Source organism: Chiloscyllium plagiosum, unplaced genomic scaffold (assembly GCF_037043375.1).
Source record: "Chiloscyllium plagiosum isolate Xiang-an unplaced genomic scaffold, Cpla_swu_hap1 HiC_scaffold_8, whole genome shotgun sequence".
NCBI classification, from domain to species: Eukaryota; Metazoa; Chordata; class Chondrichthyes; order Orectolobiformes; family Hemiscylliidae; genus Chiloscyllium; species Chiloscyllium plagiosum.
In genome coordinates, this window is record NW_028270146.1 from 38,969,099 (window position 1) to 38,995,139 (window position 26,041).

Below are 26,041 nucleotides of genomic sequence, written 5' to 3' on the forward strand. Positions count from 1 at the left end.
TGCCTTAAATCAATTTTTACTGTAGAATTTTTTTTTAACAAAAGGGATGTTACATCAGACAATGGCATTTCTCTTTGGATATTTCATCATCCAGTAGAAAACTCTAGAACAGCACAAAACAAGTTACAAAATGTATCTTTAAAACCCACCACTGAATAACCTTAGTGAGGCTGCATCTATGTATGGGAAAAATGATCAAGCAATTCACACTGGGGAGAAAGTTATTTTTAACATCAAAATCTTTTTGACTTTCAATGTTAAACAATATTGAAAAATAATACAAAATTGTAAAATGCTACATCTTCAAACATTTGCAGCCTTATATCCACAATATGCGATCAAGCACGATCCAAATCGATCATTCACTGAAAGAGTAAAAAGAAGTCTCAATTCATTTTATGAATAAAAGCTATTATCTTACAGATCCTGCTTATGAAGCCAATATTTTGCTTTGTTTTTACAAAATGTAGATCTAAAGGAGCATGCAATCAAAACCTGTAAAAGGATGCCTACATTAATATGCTCCAACTTTTGTAATATTTACTGAACTTACATTTACATAATCTACAAAGTTTTTACTTCACAAAGTTATTTACCCATTTTGTTGAGGCCTGGTCCATTTTAATGCATGGCGAGGAGGTAATGTAACTGCAGGATGGTAGAATGTGCAGTCAGCTCTCTTACAGTGGGTGCTGAATCGACATGGCTGAGAACAACATAACAATAGAGTCACAACTCTGTTTTATATTTTCACCTAAATAAATCCTCTTATTGTTTCAAGTTAATTTGCATACCTTTGGGTGGATAAAAGGGCACTCGACCTTTTTGCAATCTGGAAAAAATCGACACAAAGAACTGCTTGGATTTGTTGCGGGTGCTGCAGAACAAGAATTCTTTTTAAAAAATGCATTGTGAACAAGTCCGAAGTCAATAATTAAATAATAGACTTATGGTAAAAAAGTGAAAGCAGAGTAAAATGCCAGTAATTTCAGTTTACTGGGTTTATGCACTAAACTTTTACTAAGCACAAAATGTGAATTTTTTTAATAGATTAATTCCAATATTCCATTATAATTGAAGCAAACTTTGCAAATTAGTGATACAGTAATTGTACATACCACTGCCCCTCCACCATGGGGAGGCACTGCATCCCCACAACTTAGATGCGCATTTACAGTACAATAAAGTTATTCTAATTAATGTGGAACAAGGAATTTAGAAGAGAAAAATTGAAAAAAATAAAGAGACTGCAAGACTCAAATTCTGATACAAATTACATCTGCTTGAATCATACTATGCTGTCTTGAGACAATAGGATTACTTGACTTAAAAAATCAATGTCTCTCCCACTGCCTCGTGAATGTCGGGCACAAGTGAAAATCACAGCAGTACAATCTATGCAGTTCATGACACTGCCATTTCCCAGAGATTCATCAGTTTCAAATTGGAGCCTGATTTTAACATGTCCTATTGCACAAAGTTTGAGAAACTGATAGGCAGGCCTTCCACTATCAACTTGATGGTATCAGATGTTATGAATTACAAAATGCACTTAGAATCAAATAAATTGCTTTGCTTATAAAAAAAGATCCAAAATTCACACACAATATTTAATGCCACAGTACAGCATTCTAGGATCCGAAGGATGGCAGTGGAATTGAAAAAGCCAGAAGTGTGGCAAGTCCTTGCCAGCATTTTAGTAGTAACACAAAGATGTGCTCAAGTAAAAGAACATTGCGTCAATATGAATAATAATCTTGTATGTAATACAAGAAACAGCATCTGAAATCACAATGCATTTGAAGTTATTTACTTTCTTATTGAAAAAGGATTTGTACGTCTAAAACCAAATCATCATATATACCAATGCATATAAACAAATCATTTCATTTAAATGTAAGAGAATCATCTGTGAATTTAAAATATTGACGTTAACAGGTAATGCAACCACAGGGCACAAGGCTACACAACCATCCCATTGCTGCTACATTGAATGGCCTCATCTGATTGCCTTAGTAGGTAACTGCTGTGTGTTGTGACACTACGTTAAAAGATTTCTCAGTAACAAACCCAAACAAGCAGACAAAACGCATCCTGAAACCCCAGCCACTCTCCCCTACATCAAAGACATCTCGGAAATGACTGCCAGACTACTGAGACCCCTTGGCATCATGGTAGCCCACAAACCCACCAACACACTAAAACAGCAGCTAATGAACTTGAAAGACCCTATACAGACAACAAGCAAAACTAATGTCATTTACAAAATATCTTGCAAGAACTGTAACAAATACGACATTGGGCAAACAGGCAGAAAACTTGCCACCAGGATACATGAACATCAACTAGCCACAAAAAGACATGACTCATTCTCACTAGTATCTTTATATACAGATGAGGAAGGACATCACTTCAGCTGAGACAACACATCCATCCTTGGACAAGCCAAACAGAGACATGCTTGAGAATTCCGAGAAGCATGGTGCTCCAACTGGAACTCTACCAACGAACACATTGATTTGGATCCCATTTACCACCCTGAGAAAAAGAACAGGAAATGACATCACCAACCCAAGGAAACCCAAACACATAAATAAAAAGCAGGCCATATCACCAGTGCTTCACTGGCCGCTCACTGATGATGTTACCTAGTATGGTGACAAAATGTCCGAAAATGAACCTTCCAGCTCAGTGAGCAAACTTACATCCAGAACCTCAACCTCAGCTACAAATCTTCTCAAAACTCGCTAAATTAGAAGGCTAAAATAATGTCTCCCCTGTTTAATATTGGTTAATGCAGTGGATCTGTACACTGCTGTTTTGTGTGTGCATCATCACAAATAATCCAGTCCAGATGCCTGTTCTAAAAAGGTCCATTTGAAATTATATTAGGCAGTTGCAACCCAATTTTAAATGGCCTTCAACTGACAGCAGACATTCATGGGCAGTTTGGCACAAAGCTGGCACTTGGCACATGGCCAAGGTATGGTCAAACAGTGATGATGTATTATTCTTCGTTAGCAAAACCATGTAAAAACAGAATAAGTCACTGTAATTCAATTATTCCAGTTACAGAATTCAGTTACTTTCACCATTTATGCAAATTTACTTTCTGGCAATTTTAGATATTAAGATTCATGTCTACATACATGAAGCAAAATTTAATGTACAAACCTGGCTGTTTTTGAACTACCGTAGTCCTTTTGCTTGCATGTGTGTATGGACAGTCTGGCCTAATGCACTTGGAGTCATATTTGCAATTTGGATGAATAAACAGGCACTTGTCCCCAAATTTACACTTTGGAAATGTTCTGAGAAAAAAAACAAGTTATTAATGAATGCAGTCAAATGTAAAAACACCAGAAATGAACTTCCAAAATCGCATGATTTTGAAATATACATTTCTCTACAGATTTAAAATTTCTTTCAGTACAGTTTTGTAAATAAAGCATTTGAAGTTATAAACTAAAATTCCAATATTTATAAGAAAGAAAAATTGTAGAAAAATTTATAGCTTTACAAAGGTGCTTAATTCAATTAGAACCTGGAAGACATGTATCCAATAAGATGCTCACTACACTTTCCTTAATTCAAATTAATTGATTTGAGAGCTTTTATTGAGAGTTTACAAACATGGGGCTAGGGTTTCTGCAGTACTGTGGTAGAGTCCAGAAGATTCGGTTTTAATCCTAACTGACTCATATCTGTTATAATATATTTGAACAAGTTAATTAAAAATATCTACAAATTTCATGCTGGATTGGGAAGAAGGTTCAGTTGTTTAAAAATTGAGTCAGCTCATAGACTCATGCAATCAAAGCCAAGTGAATTACAACAATAGGCAATGCAAGGGTACTGTTATTAAGAAAAAAACACAAATTTCTTGGTTGGAAACTAATAGAATCATAAAGATGTACAGCATGGAAACAAACCCTTCGGTCCAACTCGTCCATGCCGACTAGATATCCCAACCCAATCTAGTCCCACCTGCCAGTATGGAAGTTATTCTGGCAGTTATGTAGTTAACTTAATGTTGTAATGTATGCCCAGGATCATGTTACAAAGCTCCAATAACAGATCATGGTAGTGCATTGTGATAGGCTAGTTAAAATCACTGGGAGATGAGCTAATGCTGAAGATGATAATCACTGATAGATGAGCTAATGCTGGATAAGCACATGGATGATGATGGGATAGTGTAGGGGAATGAGCTGAGAATAGTTCACAGATCGGTGCAAAATCAAGGGCCGAAGGGCCTGTTCTGCGCTGTTTTGTTCTGTGTTCTATGATGGTGTTGTATTGTGATGGAGGGAACCAGTGTGGCAGACAATGATTAGTTTAGAAAGAAAGCAAGCCACATGATTGGCTATGCTAATATTATCCGATAAGCACGGACCAACAAATTGTACAAACTGGAGAAAAATAAAGAGCTTGTAGGGAGTCAGGGAAGACATTTTGCTGGCTCCCACAGCTTTGATTTTGCAAGATTAAAGTTTAAGTTTGTGAAGGATTTTTTGCGTCTCCTGGTAGTTTTTTATAGAACATTGAGTGATTCGCCCACAATACCAGCACTCGCCCCATATCCCTCCAAACCCTTCCTATTCATGTACCCATCCAGATGCCTTTTAAATGTTGCAATTGTACCAGCCTCCATCACTTTCTCTGGCAGCTCATTCCATACATGTACCAAGCTCTGCATGAAAACGTTGCCCCGTAGGTCTCTTTTATATCTTTTCCCTCTCACTCTAAGCCTGTGCCCTCTAGTTCTGGACTCACCCACGCCAGGGAAGAGACTTTGTCTATTTATCCTATCCATGCCCCTCATGATTTTATAAACATCTATAAAGGTCACCTCTCAGCCTCCAATGCTCCAGGGAAAACAGCCCCAGCCTATTCAACCTCTCCCTATAGCTCAAATCCTCCAACCCTAGCAACATCCTTGAAAATCTTTTCTGAACCTTTTCAAGTTTCACAACATCCTTCCAAAAGGAAGGAGACCAGAACTGCATGCAATATTCCAAAAGTGGCCTTACCAATGTCCTGTACAGCCGCAACATGACATCCCTATTCCTGTACTCAATACTCTGACCAATAAAGGAAAGCTTACCAAATGCCATATTCACTGTCCTATCTACCTGTGACTCCACTTTCAAGGCACTATGAACCTGCACTCCAAGGTTTCTTTGTTCAGCAACACTCCCCAGGACCTTACCATTAAGTTTATAAGTCCTGCTAAGATTTGCTTTCCCAAAATGCAGTACCTCACATTTATCTAAATTAAATTCCATCTCGTTGAATTAAAAACATTGGCTTGAAATCTTAAAGGTGGTCAAGTATTTGCACCTCTGTATCTTAAACATTCCATAGCCGCCGAAATGGAGACAACCTGTCTACAGAGCCTTCGAGAAATTGTTCCTGCTGATGAGTATCAATGTAGGCCATCTCCTATTCTATTAGCAAAACATCCAGACAATCACCTGCAGACTTAACTGAGTCGAGACGCACCTTTATACATAATCAAGTGGCAATAGGTCTCTGGCTCTGAAAGGCGTTTGTTCAAATAACATCTAGTTATGTAAGCCATACACCTGGTATCCAGTTATAACACTGAGGTTAAATGGTCCATTGGAAACAGTCTTGGAAGAAGTAAGCTATGTGTTTAAGAAACCATTTTCTCTGAAGACAAGCACAAGCACAAGCAAAGAAATATTGAAGATGCGAAAATCTTTATTAAAAAAACTCCAAAGCAGTGTCTAGTCCCAAAAATGTAAGAAATCAATGTTCACACTTTTAAACTGACTCTCAGCCAAAGTCAGAATACCTGACTAAAGTCTGAAGCTATGAGTTACACAAATTTTCAAGAACGATATGCATTCTACCAAATTTTAAAATGTTTATCTTCCCACTCTGTAATCTATCAATGAGTGCATGAATTTAAAAGTGAATGTGAAAGTTTCTGCGTTTTTATCAAGTACAATTTTCTATTCTCTTTAAAAACAAGGAGTCTGTGTCTTTTATAGTCACAACACATACACTTAAAACACTCACCTGAATTGGCAAATATAAAAGAAAACCTATTGCAGTCAAACAAGGAGCAAGAAGAGAGGGAAGGCATTCTACCCTTCCTCATTGGATTGTAACAGTACTTTCAATAATGTGGTAGAATTATACCAGCATGTCAATATAATCAAACTACTGAGTAAACCTCTTTACCATATGATGTGTACCAAAAATGTTCTAAAAAAAAAATCTAGAACGGAAATAAAATCCAGATATGCACAACTTTAGGAAATTTTATTTTGGTTTTGATGCGCAGATAACAATACACAATAGCTCTTGCTTCTCTTCCTCAAACCAGTCTGAAAGTCGTGCAGAGTTAAGAGAGTGAAGAACCCCATTTAATTGCATATTTAAATCTGGTAAAGTGTTCGTGAGGGAGAGACTGGGATGGTCCACGAGTTTAGAAGGGACTAACATTAAGAAACACCCTAGATTTAGAGACACAACACACAGTGGTTTATTGTATAATTTAACCTACACTTGGCACTCGAGTTCACCCAAAAGCACAGCTTTAATTTTTTTAATGTATATGTTGATGACACCTAGCTCTACCTTGCTTACCTCTTGATGTTCACTTGTTGATGGATTATCAGACCAATTATCAGATATCCAATCTTGGATCAGGAGAAATTCAGACAAATTCATACACGTGAAGCTATTACTTAAATTCCTGCACTGAATTGTCACTATTTTTCTCAAATGCATTCCTTGCTTCTCCTGGCAACGGTTTGCGATTAAGTTATTGTTTGCAACCATGGTACCATAATAAGATCCTGAGATGAGCTTCCAATATCATGATCAAACCATCATTATGACCACCCATCACCACTTCAGTATCTTTGTCCAACTTAACTGTTGCTGATAGCCTCATTTACAGTCTTGCTGTCTCTAGACACAACCGTTCCAAAGCTTAACTAGCTGGTTTCCAAATTCTATTCTCATAAACTTAAGGCCATTCAAACAGATCTAAATCTACTCCCAGTCAAGTAGTCTCTTGATTTTAAAACCCTTATTCTTATTTCCAAGTCATCCTATGGTCCATCCCTCTCTATCTTTGTAATTACCTTCAATTCCATAACACTCTAACATATTTACCCTCTAGCATCCCCAATTTTAATGGCTTCACCATTAAAACGTAGAACAGTAAGGCACAGGGAAGAGGCCCTTGGCCCACCACTTCTGCGCTGACCATGACATCGTTCAAAACTAATTCATCTGCCTGCATAGGGTCCATATCCCTCTATTCTCTGCCTATCCATGTATCTGTCTAAATTCCTCAAACATAGCAAAAGCAGATATGTTAGCAACCTCCCCTAGCACATTCTAGGCCCTGTGTGTAAAATAACTTGGCTCTCACACCCCTTTTAAACTTCCCCCCAACCTTAAACTTATACCCCTAGTATGACATATCCATCCTAAGAAAAAGACTTTTGACTATCCATCCTATCCATGTCTCTCATAATTTTCTACAATTCTATCAGGTCATGCCTCAGCCTCTGACACTCTAGCAAAAACAATCCAACTTTATCCAACCTCTCCTTATAAGTAATCAATCCAGTCCACACAATATTCTGATAAAAACCGAAAGAACTGTAGGCGTTGTAAATCAGAAAGAGAAAACAGATGTTGCTGGAAATGCTCAGCAGGTCTGGCAGCATCTGTGAAGAGAAATCAGAACTGCAGATCTGAGGGTCACCAGACGCGAAACATTAACTCTGATTTCTCTTTACAGATGCTGCCAGACATGAACTTTTCCAGCAATTTCTATTTTTGTTTCCAATACCCTGATAAACCCCTTTTCTAACCTCTCCACAGCTTCCACATCCTTCCTAGAGCATGGTAACCAGCATTTCATACAATACTCTAAATGTGGCCTGAAGTTTTATACAGTTGCAACATAACTTGCCAACTTTTATATTCACAGCCCTGACTGATGAAGGCAAGCATGTCGCATGCCTCGTTTATCATCTTATCTACTTGTGTTGCTACTTTCAGAGAGCTGTGAACTTGTGTCCCAAGATCTCTGTATATCAATGCTCCTAAGGATCCTGCCATTTACTGTAAATTTTCCTTTTACATTTGACCTCCCAAAATACATCACACACTCGTCCAGATTAAACTCCATCTTCCATTTTCTGCCCAACTTTCCAACTGATCTATATCTTGCTGTATTCTTTGACAACCTTCCTCACTATCCACAACTCCACTGATTTTGCAAACTTAATAAATCAGATCACCTACACTTTCACCCAAATCATTTACTTATATTACAAATAACACAGGCCCCAGCACTGATCCTTACAGACACCACTGGTCATAGACCTCCAGTCAGAAAAACACCCCTCCACAACTACCATCTCTCTTACTTGACCAAGCCAATTTTTGTGCCCAACCTACCAACTCATAGTGGCTTGACCTTCCGGACCAGCCTGCCATTAAGACCTTGTCAAATGCTTTAATAAAGTCCATTTAGACAACATCCACTACCCTACCACAATCATCTTCGTCACTTCTTCAAATAAACTAAAAACAAATTTGATACACAAGATCTCCCCCACACAAAGCCATGTTAATTATCCCTAATAAGCCCATTCTTTTCCAAATGCCAAGTAAATTCCTGTCCCTAAGAACCTTCTCCAATAATTTCCCTACCACTGATGTAAGACTTAACAGCCTATAATTTCCTGATTACGAGTTGCCCTTTTTAAACAAAAGAACCATATTGGCTATTCTCCAATCTTCTGGTACCTTGTCTGTGATTAAAGAGGATGCAAAGTTCTCTGACAAGGTCTTAGCAATCTCCTTTCTTGCCTCCCTCAGTATCCTGGGATAGATCCTATCAGGACCTGGGCACTTACCTACATTAATGTTTTTCAAGACACCCAAGACCACCTCCTTAATGTCTACATGCCCAAGAATATCAACGTACCTCTGCCTAATGTTACCACCATCCATGACTTTCTCCTTGATGAATACTGATGCAAAGCATTCATGAAGGACCTTGCCCACTTCTCTGGCTCCACACTAATTCCTTCCTCTTTCCTTGCGTAAATCTATCCTGTCCCTAGCTACCCTCTTGCTCCTTATATATATGTAAAATGCCTTCGGATTCTCTTCAATCCTACCCGCCAAGGACATTTCATAGCACCTTTTTAGCTCTCCTAATTTCTTGTTTCAGTTCTTTCCTGTTTGCTTGAGACTTGAGCCTTGTTTAATTTTAATTTCCTAAATCTTGCATATGCTTCCTTTTTGAATAACTTTTGTCATCCTGGGTTCCTGAATTTTACCATCCTTATCTTTCAACTTCACAGGATCATGATGGCCCTGATCAACTGGCCTTTAAAAGACTCCTACATGTCACATGTGGATTTACCTTCAAACAACTGCCCCCAGTCTACTTTCTTCAGTTTCTGTTTAATACTGTTGTAATTAGCCTTCCCCTAATTAAGCACTTTCACACGAGGACCAGTCTTACCCAGTTCATTAAGCTTGATTCACCATTCAAAACCATCACAGCTGATCATCCAATTCAGTACCCTTTTCCCATTTTGGTTATTGCCTTCAACTTCACAGGATCATGATGGCCCTGATCAACTGGCCTTTAAAAGACTCCTTACATGTCACATGTGGATTTACCCTCAAACAACTGCCCCCAGTCTAATTTCTTCATCTGAGGCGTCGTAAATGCTGAACATTAGTGGGGATAATCACTGATGACTGCACACTGACCTCATGATGGAGGGAAGATCATTGATGAAACAGTGAAGATGAGTGGGTCTAAGACACTGTGCTGAGGAACTCCTGCAGAGATACCCTGAAGCTGAAATAACTGACTTCCAGCAACTACAACCATCTTCCTATGGCCAAGATATGATTCTAACCGGCAGAGTTTTCACCCAATTCTCACTGATTCCAGTTTTGGATGGAGTCAATGTCTGTGTTTACCCTTACATTTCAGTGAATTGATCTTGAACATGGTAGTTATTTAAAGGCAAAATATAAACACAACTTAAAAAAATTACATAATTTCTCTGCAAACACAATACAAACTTGCAAAGGGAATTTGGTGGAAAATCAACAACCTGATGGGCAAGTTCCTCACTGAACTCCTCCTTCAAATTTCACAGTGATTCCACACAACTAATATTTGAGTTACAATTTCCAGGTTCAAGCTGCTATCTAGGGACAGCGTAAAGAGAATGAGGGAGGGATGAAAAACATGGAAGTAACCACCCCATCAACTCAGTAACAATGTCCTCAGACCAGAAGTTGTCTAAGCCAAGTTCTGGTTTTCTCTTACTGACAAATATTTCTCTCTCCTTTTCTCACACTTTTTAAGATTCCTTCCCAAACTGCATGGAGGTCCTTTCACCTCCGATTACAGGCCATCTCTTGTTGATATTGACACAGGCAGGATTATGCATGTGACTCACACATTGCAGTTCCTGTAAATTCAGAGCCTGATATTCATACATGATATAATAATAGATAGTTTCATTCATTCTCATCCTCATCAAGCCTCGCTTCCCTGTGGTCCCCCTCAGCCTTGTCTGATCCAGCATCCTTCCTCTTCCACTACAATTCAACACAATAAGGGATATTCTATTCTATACTGGATCCAAGGCAGCCCTGATGTAATCTTGCTCCCACGGCCCTAGGTTAAGCTTCACTAATGTCCTCCCATTCCCATCTCTATCCATAGTGAAGCCTCACTCTGCAAGCTATTCAACCCTAATCATATTCCAGCTGGCTTTACACAGTCCTTAGCAGTTCAACAGCCCAAAGGTCCACTTCAGAAGAACCAAAAATAAAGGGAGAGAAAAAAATAACTTAAAGGAAACTTCAAAAACCTCAATCTTAACAGTTCTGTACAACCTATTCCATCAGATAAACTTTTTAACGATCTTATCTAACATCACTTTATGTAGCTCTTTATCATCATCTGTTCTATAATGGACCCGTGAAATGACTTGAGTGTTGTACTATGGTGGAAAGAACTTTAAAGATTGCTATGGTTGTGGTATATGATAATATGGTACATTAATCACCAAAGTCCAAATAAACAAATTCCCTGCATATTTGAACAGAATTTTCACAGTCAAGATGTCAATTTCTTTCACATTTGTGGAATTTAAGAGAGGTGAATTTGCGTCAGCATCAAAATGGTCCCCAAAGAAATTGTTGCCGACTAATGTTTTATTTTGTAGATTAGCTTTCAAATCATAACTATGAACAGCTCCATATTCAAAGATAGTTATGTCAAATGTATCGAATTTCTCTGAAATCATTGTTAAATTGGTTTTAAAACTGTTCTGTTAGCCAAATTAACACACTAACAAAATCAAAGCCAAAATCGAGCAAAGTGAAGCACCATTGCATCCTTTCATTTTCTTGAAAATCTTTTAGTCCTCTTCAATTAAGAATCCCAAGTTAATAAAAACAAATGCAGGCCACCACTGAAGCATTGTTTTAGCCTACAGTTAATTAATACTCAAAAGCAAAGACAGAAACAAACATTCAATGGAAGTTAAATCGAGAATCCTGGATGTCATAAAACAGGAGTATTTTGTGCTTTTTCTTAAAAGGTACTCACTTGCATGAAGCTACAGGATGATGATACATACATTCATCACCATTTTTACATGCAGGCCAGTACTTGCATCGCTCTAGAACTTTTTGCCGTTTTACTTGAAAGTTGTGGTCATCAATCTCTTCTAAAGTAGAAAATAAACAGAACTTTATTCAACATATTAAGCTCACACTGAATCAACATGTTTTAGCATTACATTCTTCTTTTTAAACAAGGATTATGAATTATAATGATTTATTACTTAAAGGTTTTACAAAATGACTTTCCAAAAACAGCTCTGCATAATTCTTTTTACTGTTTCAAATTGAATTCAGTTTTTAAAATATTTTTTAAAACATCTTTAACATTTTCTATTTCCTTGAATCCCCCAGCCTCAGTCACCACTTCTTCAAGTCCAACAGAGGAAACCACTCAGTGATTCAGCAAATCTGGAATCCGGCTTCACCTTCTTTGCTAAAATCACCCATGCAACCTGAAGAACAATATAACTGCATCACCACCTAATCTTGAATAAGTAGACCAAGCTTGTGAGACCCCAAGACAATTCATTCAGCTGTTTTCCAATATATAGTAAATCCAATCCAATCTCCAAATCTCTTCCCTAGCACCATGACAATTGATCCTGATGTGCTTTCTAAACTTCAGTTTGCAGAAAACATTTACACAGAGAAGATTCCCTCGAAACCTTTTCCTAAGCAACCTCCTTTCCAGACCCTTACCCTGACAGTTCAATAAATTGTACACAAGTCCAGTGTCCCTGTAAACCATCCCCTTTCTCCTTCTACCTTTTCTCACCCACTGTCACCGCAAATATCCATCTCTACTTTCCATGCAACTTCATGTTTGAATCTGTCCAATTAAATTTCAATCCTGCCACAGGAGTGTAACAGCTGAAATCATAAATACAACTCCGTTCCATAATGAATGATCTCCTCTGCAACACTCAGCACAGTTAACCATCGTACAAATGCTTTTCTTCCATTATCTGGAACAGTGGGACTGCTATTGTTTGACTTTACCATTACCTAACTAATCAAAGGTAAATATTATCCTGACATGGCTTCTCGCACCTCCTCACAGATTCCCACTAAATCCTCCAAAGAACTATCCTAGGACCTCCTTACCTACATGTTACATTTTAATATCACCTGCAGACATGGAATAGGACTCTTCATGAGCTGATGACAACCAATGTTTCCATTCTATTATTTACCTTTCCTTCCCTAATGCCTTTGCATTGTCTGACTGTTTATCAGAAATCCAGTCCTGGATAAGTCACAACTACCTCCACCTAAACACTGGGAAGACTGCATGCATAACTTTCAGTTCCTGCCAAATCCAACCACTTGTCCAGCCATCATCTCAGGCTGAAGCAGACTAGTACAACCTAGGCATCTAATTTGACCACAATTGAGTTTCTGACTTCTTTAATCACAAATGTCACTTTCCATCATGAAAGCATTGTTTGCCCCCAACTAATTGCTGTTGAAATCCTCATCCTTGTTTCTGCCACTTCAAGACTCTTGGCTCATCTTTGCTTTATCTTCTGTAAATTAAATGTCATCCCAAAGTCTGCTGTTCACATCTTTCCTCCACACTGTCCTTTTTGTACAAATATCCAAGAAAGAAAATCAATCCGGGATCAAATAACCTTTTAGAATGAAGTAAGATTAATATTAATCATGGAACACTGAGGACATTACAGTTTCAATGCATTACTTCTTTCTCCCCGCCCATACCCTTCCAATGTTCTAACAATAAAAACAACAGACATCTTGATGGTAAAGGAAAGAAAATAAATTAATATAAATAATGAATTAACAAATTTTCTGGACTACGAATAAATCAAGTTTGATGGGCCAATTGACATTTCCTTAGTTTTTAAAAATTACCATCAGATTCCTTCAATGGCTCAGCAACATTCTGTGCTGACAATCTGTATTTCCTTCCAGCCTCTTGCAGAAGACCCCCTTGTTCCATTATTTCTGTCTCCTCTTCTTGTTCTGAACTATATCCAGGAGGACTGGGAATGCCATCCAATGTCACAATAAATTTAGGACTTGATTCCTCAGAGTCACGTTGATCTCTATCAAAGAATTTTAAAAATATATTAATTAATAACAAAGCTAACTGAACTTTTTAAATTATATATTTCACAAGACATATGATTCAATACAGATATAACAAAAAACTGTTTCTGCATAGTAGCTGAGGAATTCATTTAAAGCTGCTGCTTTAATAATTAGATGAAACACCATTTCAGCCACTATTTTTCTTGTAGATGCTTAAAAGATTAATTGAGGACAGTTAGTAATAATCTGTTGAGATAAGGCAAGGTTGAATGAAGTGAATTTTTCAAGGAAGTCAGATCATGGAACAGAATACTAGAATTACTGCAAGTAAGTGCGGGAGTCCCCAATTTATAAATGCCCGACTTATAACACTAGTACTTACTTGCATACAAATCGACTTGCGAATGGACTGAGGAACGGAACCTGCTTCTAACCTAGGAACAGCTTGTATTTTGAAAAAGAGGCAAAGGTATCACGTAAAGAACTAGCTGTAAAAGTCAAGATATTAAAAGAAATATAACCTTGTATATTGATGATTAGGTGACAGCAAGCAGAATGTCAGTTAAAAGAATGCTTAGTTTGGCAAACTGTGCGCCCAGAAATCTGGCCTGGAATATCTTTACTAATATAAAAACTGAGGAAAATGCAAGGGTATGGACATAAAACAATGGAATGAGATTACATGTAATCAAATATGTTCTTTTTAAAATGAAGAATGTAAGGGATTCTTGCTCATAAGAACATAAGCTCAAAAGATATAGGAGTAGAATTAGGCCATTCAGCCCATCGAGTCTGCTCCGCCATTCGATCATAGCTGTTATGTTTCTCTTGTTGTCAGATAACTTAGCCAGTTGAAAACCCAGGTAAGAATGAGGGGCAGATGTAGTTCATTGTAAACAAAAGTATTTCTGGGTAATGGGAACATGATTCTTGCAACATTTTTGGACTTTCTATATATTGGTCCCAAAAGTTAGTTTTTAATATTTACAGACAGCTGAGAACATTACTTACAATGATTTTAAAATGGAACAATAGATGAAATAAGCTATTAACTGGTGTATGTTTTTCACTAAGCATTAGCTATGAGAGGATAAGACTGATGGAGTAGGATCTTATTATGCTAAAAGAACTTACAATGTACTCAACAAGGAGCTTAATTGAGTGTAAAAGTGCAAAACCTTCCATTTGGAAACATCAGCATCTCATTTAATAATGTATTTTTGATTGAATAGATTGTGTTAAAGGCCCTTATACATGTTGAGGAATATGGTATTTTGAATGTCTATTGTCCTCCGGCCCACCCTCTTAAATTTCTGACTGATGCACTAATCTGATGGCCTTGGCATCGCAGCATATTATTATAGAGGGAGACTTTAATTGTTGCGGGTAGGAGGTTTCTCAGGAGACATCAAGCAATTTTGGGAGATATAGGATAGAATTAGGGGTGGAGACCACTCCGAAAACTTGAGAGGACATAGGACCTCAGTCCATTTGCAAGTCAATTCTTCATCGAGCTCATCTGGCCCCAGATCGTCTTGCGAAATTTAAGCAGGGTGCGTCTTCATTGTGTCCCAAGTGTAAAATAAATACAGGTACCCTCACTCATTGTTTGTGGTCCTGCCACAGACCCCGTGCGTACTAGAGTGCTGTGGCAGGAATAATAGAGGGGGTCTTGGGGACCAAAATGAAGGTGGATCCAATTTCTCTTTTCCTGAGTTCACTGAATTTATCTCCCTTAGATGTACATGGGAAAACGCTTTTTAACATCCTCACTTATTGTGCGAGGGACAACACTCCCATATACTGGGTGTCTGAGAATCCACTGGGTCTGTCAGGGTGGCATAATTATGGAACACATCCCTTTGGACTTTCTTACAAACATGGTACACCAGAAAACGGACAATTTTTATAATACATGGCAGCCCTTTTTGAATTATTTGGAAGCAGATCTGTCCGCCAAGTTGTGCAGGTTAGATGAATCAGCCATGCTAAATTGCCCATAGCGTTCAGGGGTAGATATAGGATAATAGAGTATGAGAATTGGTGAGGTGGGTTACTCTTCGAAGGGTCGGTATGGACTTATTGGGCTGAAGGGCCTGTGTCCACATTGTAGGGATTCTATTCTAAGCACATGGATTTACCTACTGCCATGGACTCCACTTGACCAAGGCACCACGACTGTAGTGATTGGAACAAGGTCAGCCAGGTGGATCTCATAGACTATGAGTTCCATGATGGGGGCTGTTAACCTAGTCCAATCAGGGACACCTAGCTGACAGATGTAAACAGGAGTGATCAAATGTCATTGTTACTGTTTTGTAATGATTGAAACTGGGATTTGAGGTTCCTTATTTCCCTGAAAACTGGTTGAATGGTAGGGTTTGGAGTCTGGCTTTGCCATTCCTCTCCCTTGTAAAATTGCTGTTTATCTGTATACAACTGTTAATGTAAATTATTTTGTAAACTGTGAATGGTTTAATAAAATAAAAGGTAAAAAAAATAAACAAGAGTGATCAGTGTTAAGGAGTAGAAAATAAAATAAGAGTACCAGTGGTTCTGTTCATTCAAGAATTTGGCTCTGTGCTAGCTGGGTCAGTGTCTTGTACTAGGCACGTGTAAATAAAGGGTGACTTGGTCACGGGATACCAGCCTTTACCAGCTTCTCAAAAGCACTTAGAGATGGTCAACACGTACTGGCCTAGCCAGTGACACCAACACCCAGTGAATGAAGTTTCAGCATAATATAATGGCAGTTGAGTTTCTGAAGTATCACAAGGAATCAGCTTGAGGGGAACGGAGCACTGCTGCTATTACAAACACAAAGCCCATTTGACTTGTGCTTGGGACCTTATAGTCTAAATTGTATGAATGGTCAAAGCATGCATGAAATTTTAATCAAAGTATTAGTCCTTTAGAAAAGGTTGGCTGCACTCCCATCTTTGTGGTCACTATAGCTTCATATAAACATAAAAATCAGGAGTGGCAGGCCCTGCTCAAATAAGATCATGTCTGAACTGAATATTCAATCTCTCCTAACCTTGACAATATTTCACCCCTTCACTTATAGTGAATTGATCTACTTTTGCTTTGAAAATATTCAAAGACTGTGCTTCCACCATTTTTTGAGAAGACAGTTTGAAAGACTCATGACCCAAAAAAAAGTCTCAACTGTCTTAAATGGAAAAGCATTTTTTGTTAATAAAGCAGTGACCCTACTTCTAGAATCTGTCATAAATGAAACAGCCTTTCCACATGCAATCTACCAAGACTCCAGGATCTTATATATTTAAACCAAGTCAACTCCTACTCTTCTAAATTCAGCAGATAGCCAGTCCAACCTTTCCTCATAAGACAACCAGTTAATACCAAGTATGAGTCCATCAAATCTTCTCTGCTTCCAACACATTTACATCCTTCTATAAATAAAGATACCAATGCAGTAGAGTACTCTAGATGGGGCCCCATCAACGGTCTGTATAACTGAAGCATAACATCCTTACATTTCTGTTGAAAACTTCCTTGTTATAAAAGGAAAGTGTCCTATTAAATCTTCTTGATTACTCTGCTGTATCTGCATGCTAACTTCTTGTGCCTTATTCACAGAAAATACCCAAATCCCTCTAAACCTCGCAGTCATTCTGTTTAAGTAATGCTCGTTCTTTTTATTCTTCCTGATAAAAGTGAACAACTTCACATCTGCTTAATTTTGTACTCCATGTGTGAAGTTTTTGCCCATTTATTCAAATTATCCATATCCATCTGTAACTTCCTTGTCATCTTTACTGCATAATGCCTACCTTACCTTGTTGTCTTCTGCAAATGTAGCCTTCACTCTTCTCATCCAAGTCATTGATGTAAATTTTAGGAAGTTGAGGTCCCAGTACAGACCCCCTGTGGGACTCAACTCATCATACATCTTCTCTCCAGACTAATGTGCTGACCCCTACACAATAAGCTTTTATTAAGCACAATAATATTTTATGTGAAACTTTAACAAATACCTTCTGGAAATCCGAGTACCTGTTTCCCTTTTCCCCAATACATTACATCTTCAAAGAATTACAAAAAACTTGGTTTCTCTTCCATAAAATTGCTGAAAAACATTGACTTTGCCCAATTTTCTTGACAGTATCCAAATGCCTGGCTATTGCATATTTAAATTTAATACCAACGCATCAAATGTTTCACAAATTACTTCTTTTAAAGATCTTGGATTTAGTTTCTAACAATTTGTTAGCTCACAGATCCAACAATTTACTCAGTACCACTTCCCTGCTGACTGTAATTTTCCTGAGTTCCTCTCTTCCTTCCATTCCTTGATTTATGGCTATTTGTGATGGTATTTGCATCATTCTAAAGAGACGATAAAACACTATGAATAATGCTATTATGTCCAGATACCATTGAGCCTTGTAGTAGGCAAAAAGGTACTCACTTGGCTTGTACCACACGATCTTGTTCTGCTGATACACCTTCAATGTAAACTGCAACTTTTCCCTGGAGTTTGGGTTCCACTCCTTCCAATACAGGTTTCTTCAAGATGAATGATCTAGTGTCACCACCTGGTCTTGCTTCTACTGATTTCACTGTCAAATCAATAAATAAAATATTTGATGGAGACTTCAGAACAAATCTGGCAAGATAAGACTCCATAGCACAAATAGCGATGTAATTAAAAAATAGGGAATTCGGGCTTTATTTTCACTTACTAAATCTCCAGTCTCCATTATGCTATATGCTATGTTGGGTAAATGCAATGCATGTAATTTACACTTGTATCTCTTAACCACTTTAGGACAGATTTAAGAATGTGCTCCTACAAATATGTCCATGAATGAACTGTGAGGTGAGGGCTATGTATAACAAATCAGAACTGCTGGCCTACAGCAAAACAGTTATCAAGTTTATTTTTACAAGATCAAAAAGCGAAGAGGTAGTCACATATATATATGTCTTGACTACAGAAATAGTTCAATCTCACAATCCATAACTGACTGCCAAACAAATGTATAGCACAGCTGTATGGCACATGCTACTGCTGAACAACAATCCCATGTGTAAAGAACAATTTGCATTTTTTTAACCTGAGGAAATGTAGGTAAATTGTTCTGCAACTTCAAGGAATGGAAGATTTTCAAATAATACATTCTGTAGTCTTCAACAATGTATACTGCTATAACACACAGTATAAAGCATTCTATATGGAGAAAAAAAATTATAGGCACAAGCCTCGATTAAATTTGAGAACAATAAAAGAAAATGCTTAAGAAAAGCATTTTGTATTTTGTTTTTTTAGAAAAAAGGGTGGCACGGTGGCACAGTGGTTAGCACTGCTGCCTCACAGCGCCAGTGACCCGGGTTCAATTCCCGACTCAGGCGACTGACTGTGTGGAGTTTGCACGTTCTCCCCGTGTCTGCGTGGGTTTCCTCCGGGTGCTCCGGTTTCCTCCCACAGTCCAAAGATGTGCGGGTCAGGTGAATTGGCCATGCTAAATTGCCCGTAGTGTTAGGTTAAAGGGGTAAATGTAGGGGTATGGGTAGGTTGCGCTTCGGCGGGTCGGTGTGGACTTGTTGGGCCGAAGGGCCTGTTTCCACACTGTAAGTAATCTAATCTAATCTAATCTAAAAAAAAGCATAGAGGAGGATAGCAAGAATGAATGTTAATTTGGGATATAGTTACAGAAGACAACAGCAAGCTAGCTGAATGTGGAGTCACCAAAGGAAATGGGGAACAAATGTATCCCAGTCTCAGAAAAATGACATCTGACAGGGGCCACTAAGTTGACATTCACTATGTTGAGAGGGGTGCTGGCATTCAATAAACGAGATATATCCCAAAATAGCTTCAACATTTAAAGTTTGAGAGTGGGAAAGAATTAACTAAAAAAAAATCTAAGATTGAAAAGGTTACAAATACATTAAAGAATGGAAACACTGAAAACGTTATTTTGAAATAGAGTTACTCCTTTAGGAGAATAATAATCATTGTTCTGATCCCAATTTCTGATATTTTTATATGAATCATCTTGACTAAAAAGTAATTTTGGTTCTTACAGTAAAGCTTTTGTACAGGCTGTTCAGCTTTATCAATCTGCAGTTGCACGCTACGTTGATCTGGTTTGTCTTCTACATGAATCACTTCAATTTCATTGCTTTCACATACAGCCCGAGTTCTAGGTGCCACAGGGACAGTCTGTCTCTGAGAAACTACTGCACAAAAGGAAAACAGATCACAAAAGTAGTTTCTTTAAAACACCTTCATCTTATTTCAATTTAATCATTGGACACATTGGGTGAAAAAACTGAATTAATAATTTAGCTTATACTGTTAAATCCTCACTGATTAAAAAAAAACACATTAATCAAATCTGTTGATCAGCTTTGGGAGGGGCTTAAGAGGAAGTAGCATCAGAAAGAAATATTTTGATACAACATTTGCACAGTAACGCAAAATATTCACACTTGAAGAAACAGTTACATTCATAAAATCAGCATTATAAAACCAAAGACAATTTTTGATAGAATTTGGATACAGTGTTACTTGATTATATTGTGTATTATAACTAACTCCAAAACTGAAGTCCAGATTAAGAATATTAAAAAGGTTTTGATAAAATATACTTCTTTCATAAATACAGTTTGTTCAAACTATCCTTAGCACTTGACAACAGGAGAGTAATTTAATTTCACAAAATAGATATTATGTGGGAAATGCATGTTTGTGCACCGCTTAGTTTGCTGCTTACCATTTGCACCTGGAAACAGAGAATAAGATTGTTTGCTTTCCATTTGTAAATCAGTAATCTGGTGCCAGATTTTGTACTGCGAGGTACTGGTGAAGATAAAGGGTCAGGAAACAGCGATTTGAAGTTGCCAAACCTGGCTTGTAAAAGATCAAGGATTTTTTTTAACGGAGTAGAAAAGGTCTCGAGTTTCAGTAAAACTGAAACCAATGATGGTTTCAAAAGACAATTGAAGGATTTAAGCTTGAATGTAAAGGAGCTTCAGTAAGACTGATATTCAAGCAACCAAATTAGAGCCAATAACAATCCGGAGGCCTTATTTCTTATAAACAATTATACACATTCAGAGGGCACATGAAAAGAAACTTTGACAAGTATTACCTGGTGGATAGTTTGTTGTCTTGCTTACAGATTTCTGGGCCTCTGTGATAGCTTTTAGTATTAGATTCTTATTGGCCTGCTTAGAAGGTGGTAAAGTGGGCCTGAAAAGCAAAAATATTAACCTCAAATTCATTTTTTTTCAAACCTTATGTTATTTACAAACACCAAAAAACTCTGCTTATTATGATTAATTAGTCTTTTCTGAGGATACATAGACATAGGAAGAAGTCCATGGGGTGGTAGGTAAGTTATTAGCTTCTTAAAGTGTCAAAATGAGTTGTTTATTGTAAAAGTGAGAAAAATGTCGACAGATTAAGTCGAATCATAGAGTAATACAGCATAGATCAAGCCCTTCAATCCAAACAGGTCCATGCTGACCATGGTACCCACTCAGCGAGTTCCAATGCCCACATTTGGTCCATATCCCTCTAAACCCTTCCCATCAATGTACCTATCTAAATGTTTTTTTTTTAAATGTTGCTACTGTAACTGCATCAATCACTTTCTCTGGCAGCATATTCCATATATGCACCACTCTCTGTGTGATGTTGTTGCCAGTCAGGTCCTTCCTAAATCTTTCCCCTCTCACCTTAAACCCATGCCCTACAATTTTTAATTCCCCATCCCTGGAAAAAAGGTGATATGCATTCATCCTATCTATTCCCTCAATAAGGTCACCCCTCTTTCTCCTACATTCCAAGGAACGAAGTCCTATCCTGCCCAACTTTTCCCTATAATTCAGGCCTACTAGTCCTAGCCATATCTTCGTAACTCTTCTTTGCACTTTCCAGTTTAATTATGTCTTTCCTTTAACAGGGTGACCAAAACTGTACATAATACTCCAAGTGCGGCCTCATCAATAATCTACACAACTCTAACATAACATCCCAACTCCTATACTCAATACCTTAATCAATGAAGGCCAGCATGCTAAATGCCTTCTTCACCACTCTGTCTACCTGTGACGCCATTTTTTAAAACCATGCACTTGTACTCCTAGATTCCTCTGTTCCACAACACTCCTCAAGACCTTAGCATTTACTGCTTAAGTCCTACCTCTGTTTGACTTTCCAAAGGTCGACTTATCTGTGATTGAATTGCATTTGTCACTCCTCAGTCCACTCTCCCAGCTGATCAAGTTCCCTCTATAATTTTTGATAACCCTCTTTGCTACCAATGATACCTCTTAATTTTGTATCATCTGCAAACTTTCCAATCATGCCTTGTACATTCACATCCACATCATTTATGCAAGTAACAAATAACAAAAGTCCCAGCACCGACCCCTGTGGCACACCGCTAGTCACAGGCCTCCCAGTCCGAGAAACAAACTTCAACCATCACTCTCTGCTTCCTACATCGAGCCATGAGAGCTAGCTTCTGGTGTTCTGTTTCTTAAAAACTGGAAAAGAGTTACCACATATTTTTGTCACAATGTTACAAATAACTGTAGATGTATTTTCTAAACATGGTATCAGAACTATAGGGAGAGGTTGCATACACTAGGGCTGTTCTCCCTAGAGGGTCACAGGCTGAGGGTGACCTTATAGAGGTTTATAAAATCATGAGGGGTAAATAGACAAGGTCTTTTCCCTGGGATGGGGGATTCCAGAACTAGAGGGCATAGGTTTAGGGTGAGAGAGGAAAAATATAAAAGAGACCTAAGGGGCAATTTCTTTCATGCAGAGGCAGGTGGGAGTAGATTGGGTTGGGATATCTGGTCGGTATGGACGAGTTAGACCAAAGAGTGTGTTTCCGTGCTGTACATCTCTATGACTCTACGACTATTAAGAAAAACTACCTGACAGGCTAATGATAATTTTCTGGTATTACTTCACTGAGCTCACTACAAAAAAAAATTAATTAAAAGACTACACAGTATTCCTGCATGTGCATTTATTCAAGGATACTTCATGATGGGTGATACATAACAACCTTGTCAAGGATACTCACATTCCAAAATTGAGAAATAACGTGACCTTATGATTATCCCTTGTTCTATTTTCTTTATAAATGCTGCTCATTTGTATTCTTTTCCAGTCTGATAAAGTATGCAATCCTGAAACATGGGCTGAGGAACACTGGAACAGGGCATTCAGCCCATTGAGCTTGCTCTGCCATTCAATATAACTATGATTAATCGAACATTTCAGTAGCTTCTACCCACCCCAACCCCATAACCTTGCATGTCACCGATACATTTTTGTTTGCCAATCTTACTTCAAACATTCTCAAACAGTGAGCTTCCGCAGTACTCCGTGGTATGTAAATAATTAGATTAGATTCCGACAGTGTGGAAACAGGCCCTTCAGCCCAACAAGTCCACACCGACCCTCCGAAGAATAACCCACCCAGACTCATTTCCCTCAGACTAATATACCTAACACTATGGGTATGTTAGCATGGCCAATTCACTTGACCTGCACATCTTTGGATTGTAGGAGGAAACTGGAGGACCCGGAGACAACCAATGCAAACAGGGAGAATGTGCAAACTCAGTCACCTGAGGCTTGAATCGAAGCCAGGTTCCTGATGCTGTGAGGCACCAGTGCTAACCACTGAGCCACCATGCCACCCAATTCAAAACATTCACAACTTTCCAAGTTAAAAAAAGATGCTCCTAGTCTCAGACCTAAGTGACATTCACCTTATCTACATCCTATACATGCTGGCACTGAGCACTGAAACCACCTGGAGTGAACAGGCAGTGGAATTAAGGATAAAAACAAAAGACAGAAAAGGAAATTGGAAAAGTGATAGGCAGAGAAATGAAGGGACAGGATGAATAGAGACACGGTGAAAAATAATGGAAAAGGGACAGGAAGACATTGCTGGGCCCCTTGATGAGATATTTGTATAATCAACAGCCGCAGGCGTGGTGCCAGAAGACTGGAGGTTGGCTAACGTTTTGCCACTATTTAAGAAAGGTGGTAAGGAAAAGCCAGGGAACTATAGACCGGTGAGCCTGACATTGGAAGTGGGCAAGTTGTTGAAGGGAAGCCTAAGGGACAGGTTTTACACATATTTGGAAAGGCAAGGACTGATTAGGGGTAGTCAATATGGCTTTGTGCATGGGAAACTGTGTCACTAACTTGTTTGAGTTTTTTCGAAGAAGTAATGAAGAGGATTGATGAGGGCAGAGTGGTGGATGTAATCTATAAGGATGTCAGTAAGGCGTTCAACAAGATTCCTCATGGTAGACTGGTTAGCAAGATTTGATTTCACAGAATACAGGGAGAACTAGCCATTTGGATACAGAGCTAACTCAGATCAGATGGACCAATGGGCCAAGGAGCGGCAGACTGAGTTTAATTTAGATAAATGTGAGATGCTGCATTTTGGAAAAGCAAATCAGGGCAGGACTTATATACTTAATGGGGAATGTTGCTGAACAAAGAGATCTTGGAGTGCGAGTTCATAATTCCTTGAAAGTGGAGTAGTAGGTGGATAGGATAGTGAAGGCAGTGTTTGGTATGCTTGCCTTTATTAGTCAGTGCATTGAGTATAGGAGGTGGGAGATCATGTTGTGGTTGTGCAGGACATTGGTTCAGTCACTTTTGGAGTATTGCACGCAATTCTGGTCTCCCTGATATAGGAAGGATGCTGTGAAACTTGAAAAGGTTCAGAAAAGATTTAATAGGATGTTGCCAGGGTTAGAAGGTTTGAGTTGTAGGGAGAGGCTGGATGTGCTGGGGTTATTTTCCCTGGAGTGTTGGAGACTGAGGGGTGACCTTATAGATGGAAAGGGTAAATAGGCAAGGTATTTTCCCTGGACTGGGGGGGGGGGGGGGGGGAGAGACCAAAACTAGAGGGCATAGGATTAAGTCGAGAGGGGAAAGATATAAAAAGGGACCTAAGGGGCAACTTTTTCACGCAGAGGTTGGTGCATGTATTTAATGAACAGCCAGAAGAAATGGTGGAGATTGGTATGATTCAACATTCAAAATGGGCATATGTATAGGACAGGCTTAGAATGATATGGGCCAAATGCTGGCAAATAGGATTAGATTTATACAGGATATCTGGTCGACATGGACGAGTTGGGCTGAAAGGTCTGTTTCTTCATGCTGTATATCTCTATGACTCTATGTAATCTTAAAAAGATAAGCCTTAAGGCTTTGTGCCTTAATGCTTATAGCACTTTGTAATAAAGTAGATAAATTAATTGTGCATATCGATTAAAACAGTACAATATAGTCAGGAATATAAAGACATGGCTGCAGGGTGACCAGGGATGGGAACTGAATTAGCTAGGGTATCCACTATTTAGGAAGGATAGACAAAAAGCAATTACATTGCTGGTTTAACAAGGAAATTAACAAAATAGTGATAAATGATATTAGCTTCATGGGATCTGTATGAGCAGATCCGAGAACCACAAAAGGGCAAAAAAACATTAGTGGGGGTTGCACATTGACTTCCAAACTGTGCAGTGATATTAGGAATGGGATTAACCAGGAAACTAAAGACCATGCAATAGAGGAACATCTGTAATTATTGGTGACTTTATTCTACAGATTGAGCAATTCAAAATTATTAACATTTCTGTAGAGGAGAAATTCCTGGTGTGCATGTATGATGGCTTGCTGGTCCAATACATTGAGGAATCATAACAGGCCATTCTAGACTGGCTATTTTGTGTAATGAGAAAGGAATAATCAGCAATATAATTATGAGGCCCCTTGGGGATAAACAACCACAATATGATAGAATTCTTTATCAAGATGTAGCTGATTGTGAGACTAGAGGCCTGAATCTAATTAGAGGAAACTATGATCATATGAAGTGCAGTGGAAAGGCAATGGCAAACATTCAAAGAGCACATGGATGAATGGCAAAAATTGCTCATTCCTGTCTGGTGCAAAAAGTAAAATGGCATAGAGAAATCTGAGATAGTATTAGGTTCAGGGAAGATGCATACAAATTGGCCTAAGGAGTGGGAGCAGTTTAGAATTCAGCAAAGTAGGACAGAAGAGATAGAATTTTTTTTAAAAAAAGGACAAAACAGATGAAACTAAGCCAGTGGGGACAACACTTGGGGAAAAATGCATGCTGTTTTAGTCTCCTTATCTGAGGGATGATGTTCTCACTAAACGGGAAGTGCAGCAAAGTTTTACTAGACAGATTCCTAGGATGACAGCACTAAATTAATAGAAAAGATTGAATCAGTTAGGACTATACACATTGGGCTCAGA

The 26,041-nt window shown here is 38.3% G+C and overlaps 1 protein-coding gene across 4 annotated transcripts in view; it reads right to left on the reverse strand.

Annotated features, from left to right (window-relative positions):
- Nucleotides 1–26,041, reverse strand: part of zc3h14 (zinc finger CCCH-type containing 14) — a 54,363-nt gene continuing 28,322 nt past the window's right edge. For 2 of the 4 annotated variants that reach the window (XM_087989719.1, XM_087989722.1), the window contains 9 exons: nt 20,847–20,947; nt 19,777–19,932; nt 18,158–18,308; nt 13,543–13,736; nt 11,654–11,774; nt 3,175–3,311; nt 795–877; nt 597–706; nt 1–365 (listed from right to left, as the gene is read on the reverse strand). In XM_087989719.1, coding sequence (XP_087845845.1) covers nt 359–365; nt 597–706; nt 795–877; nt 3,175–3,311; nt 11,654–11,774; nt 13,543–13,736; nt 18,158–18,308; nt 19,777–19,932; nt 20,847–20,947 — 1,060 coding nt within the window. In that variant the 3' untranslated portion in view covers nt 1–358. Of the gene's footprint in view, nt 366–592; nt 707–794; nt 878–3,174; nt 3,312–11,653; nt 11,775–13,542; nt 13,737–18,157; nt 18,309–19,776; nt 19,933–20,846; nt 20,948–26,041 lie in introns of those variants that run through there. The other 2 variants (XM_087989720.1, XM_087989721.1) reach the window with 2 other exon arrangements.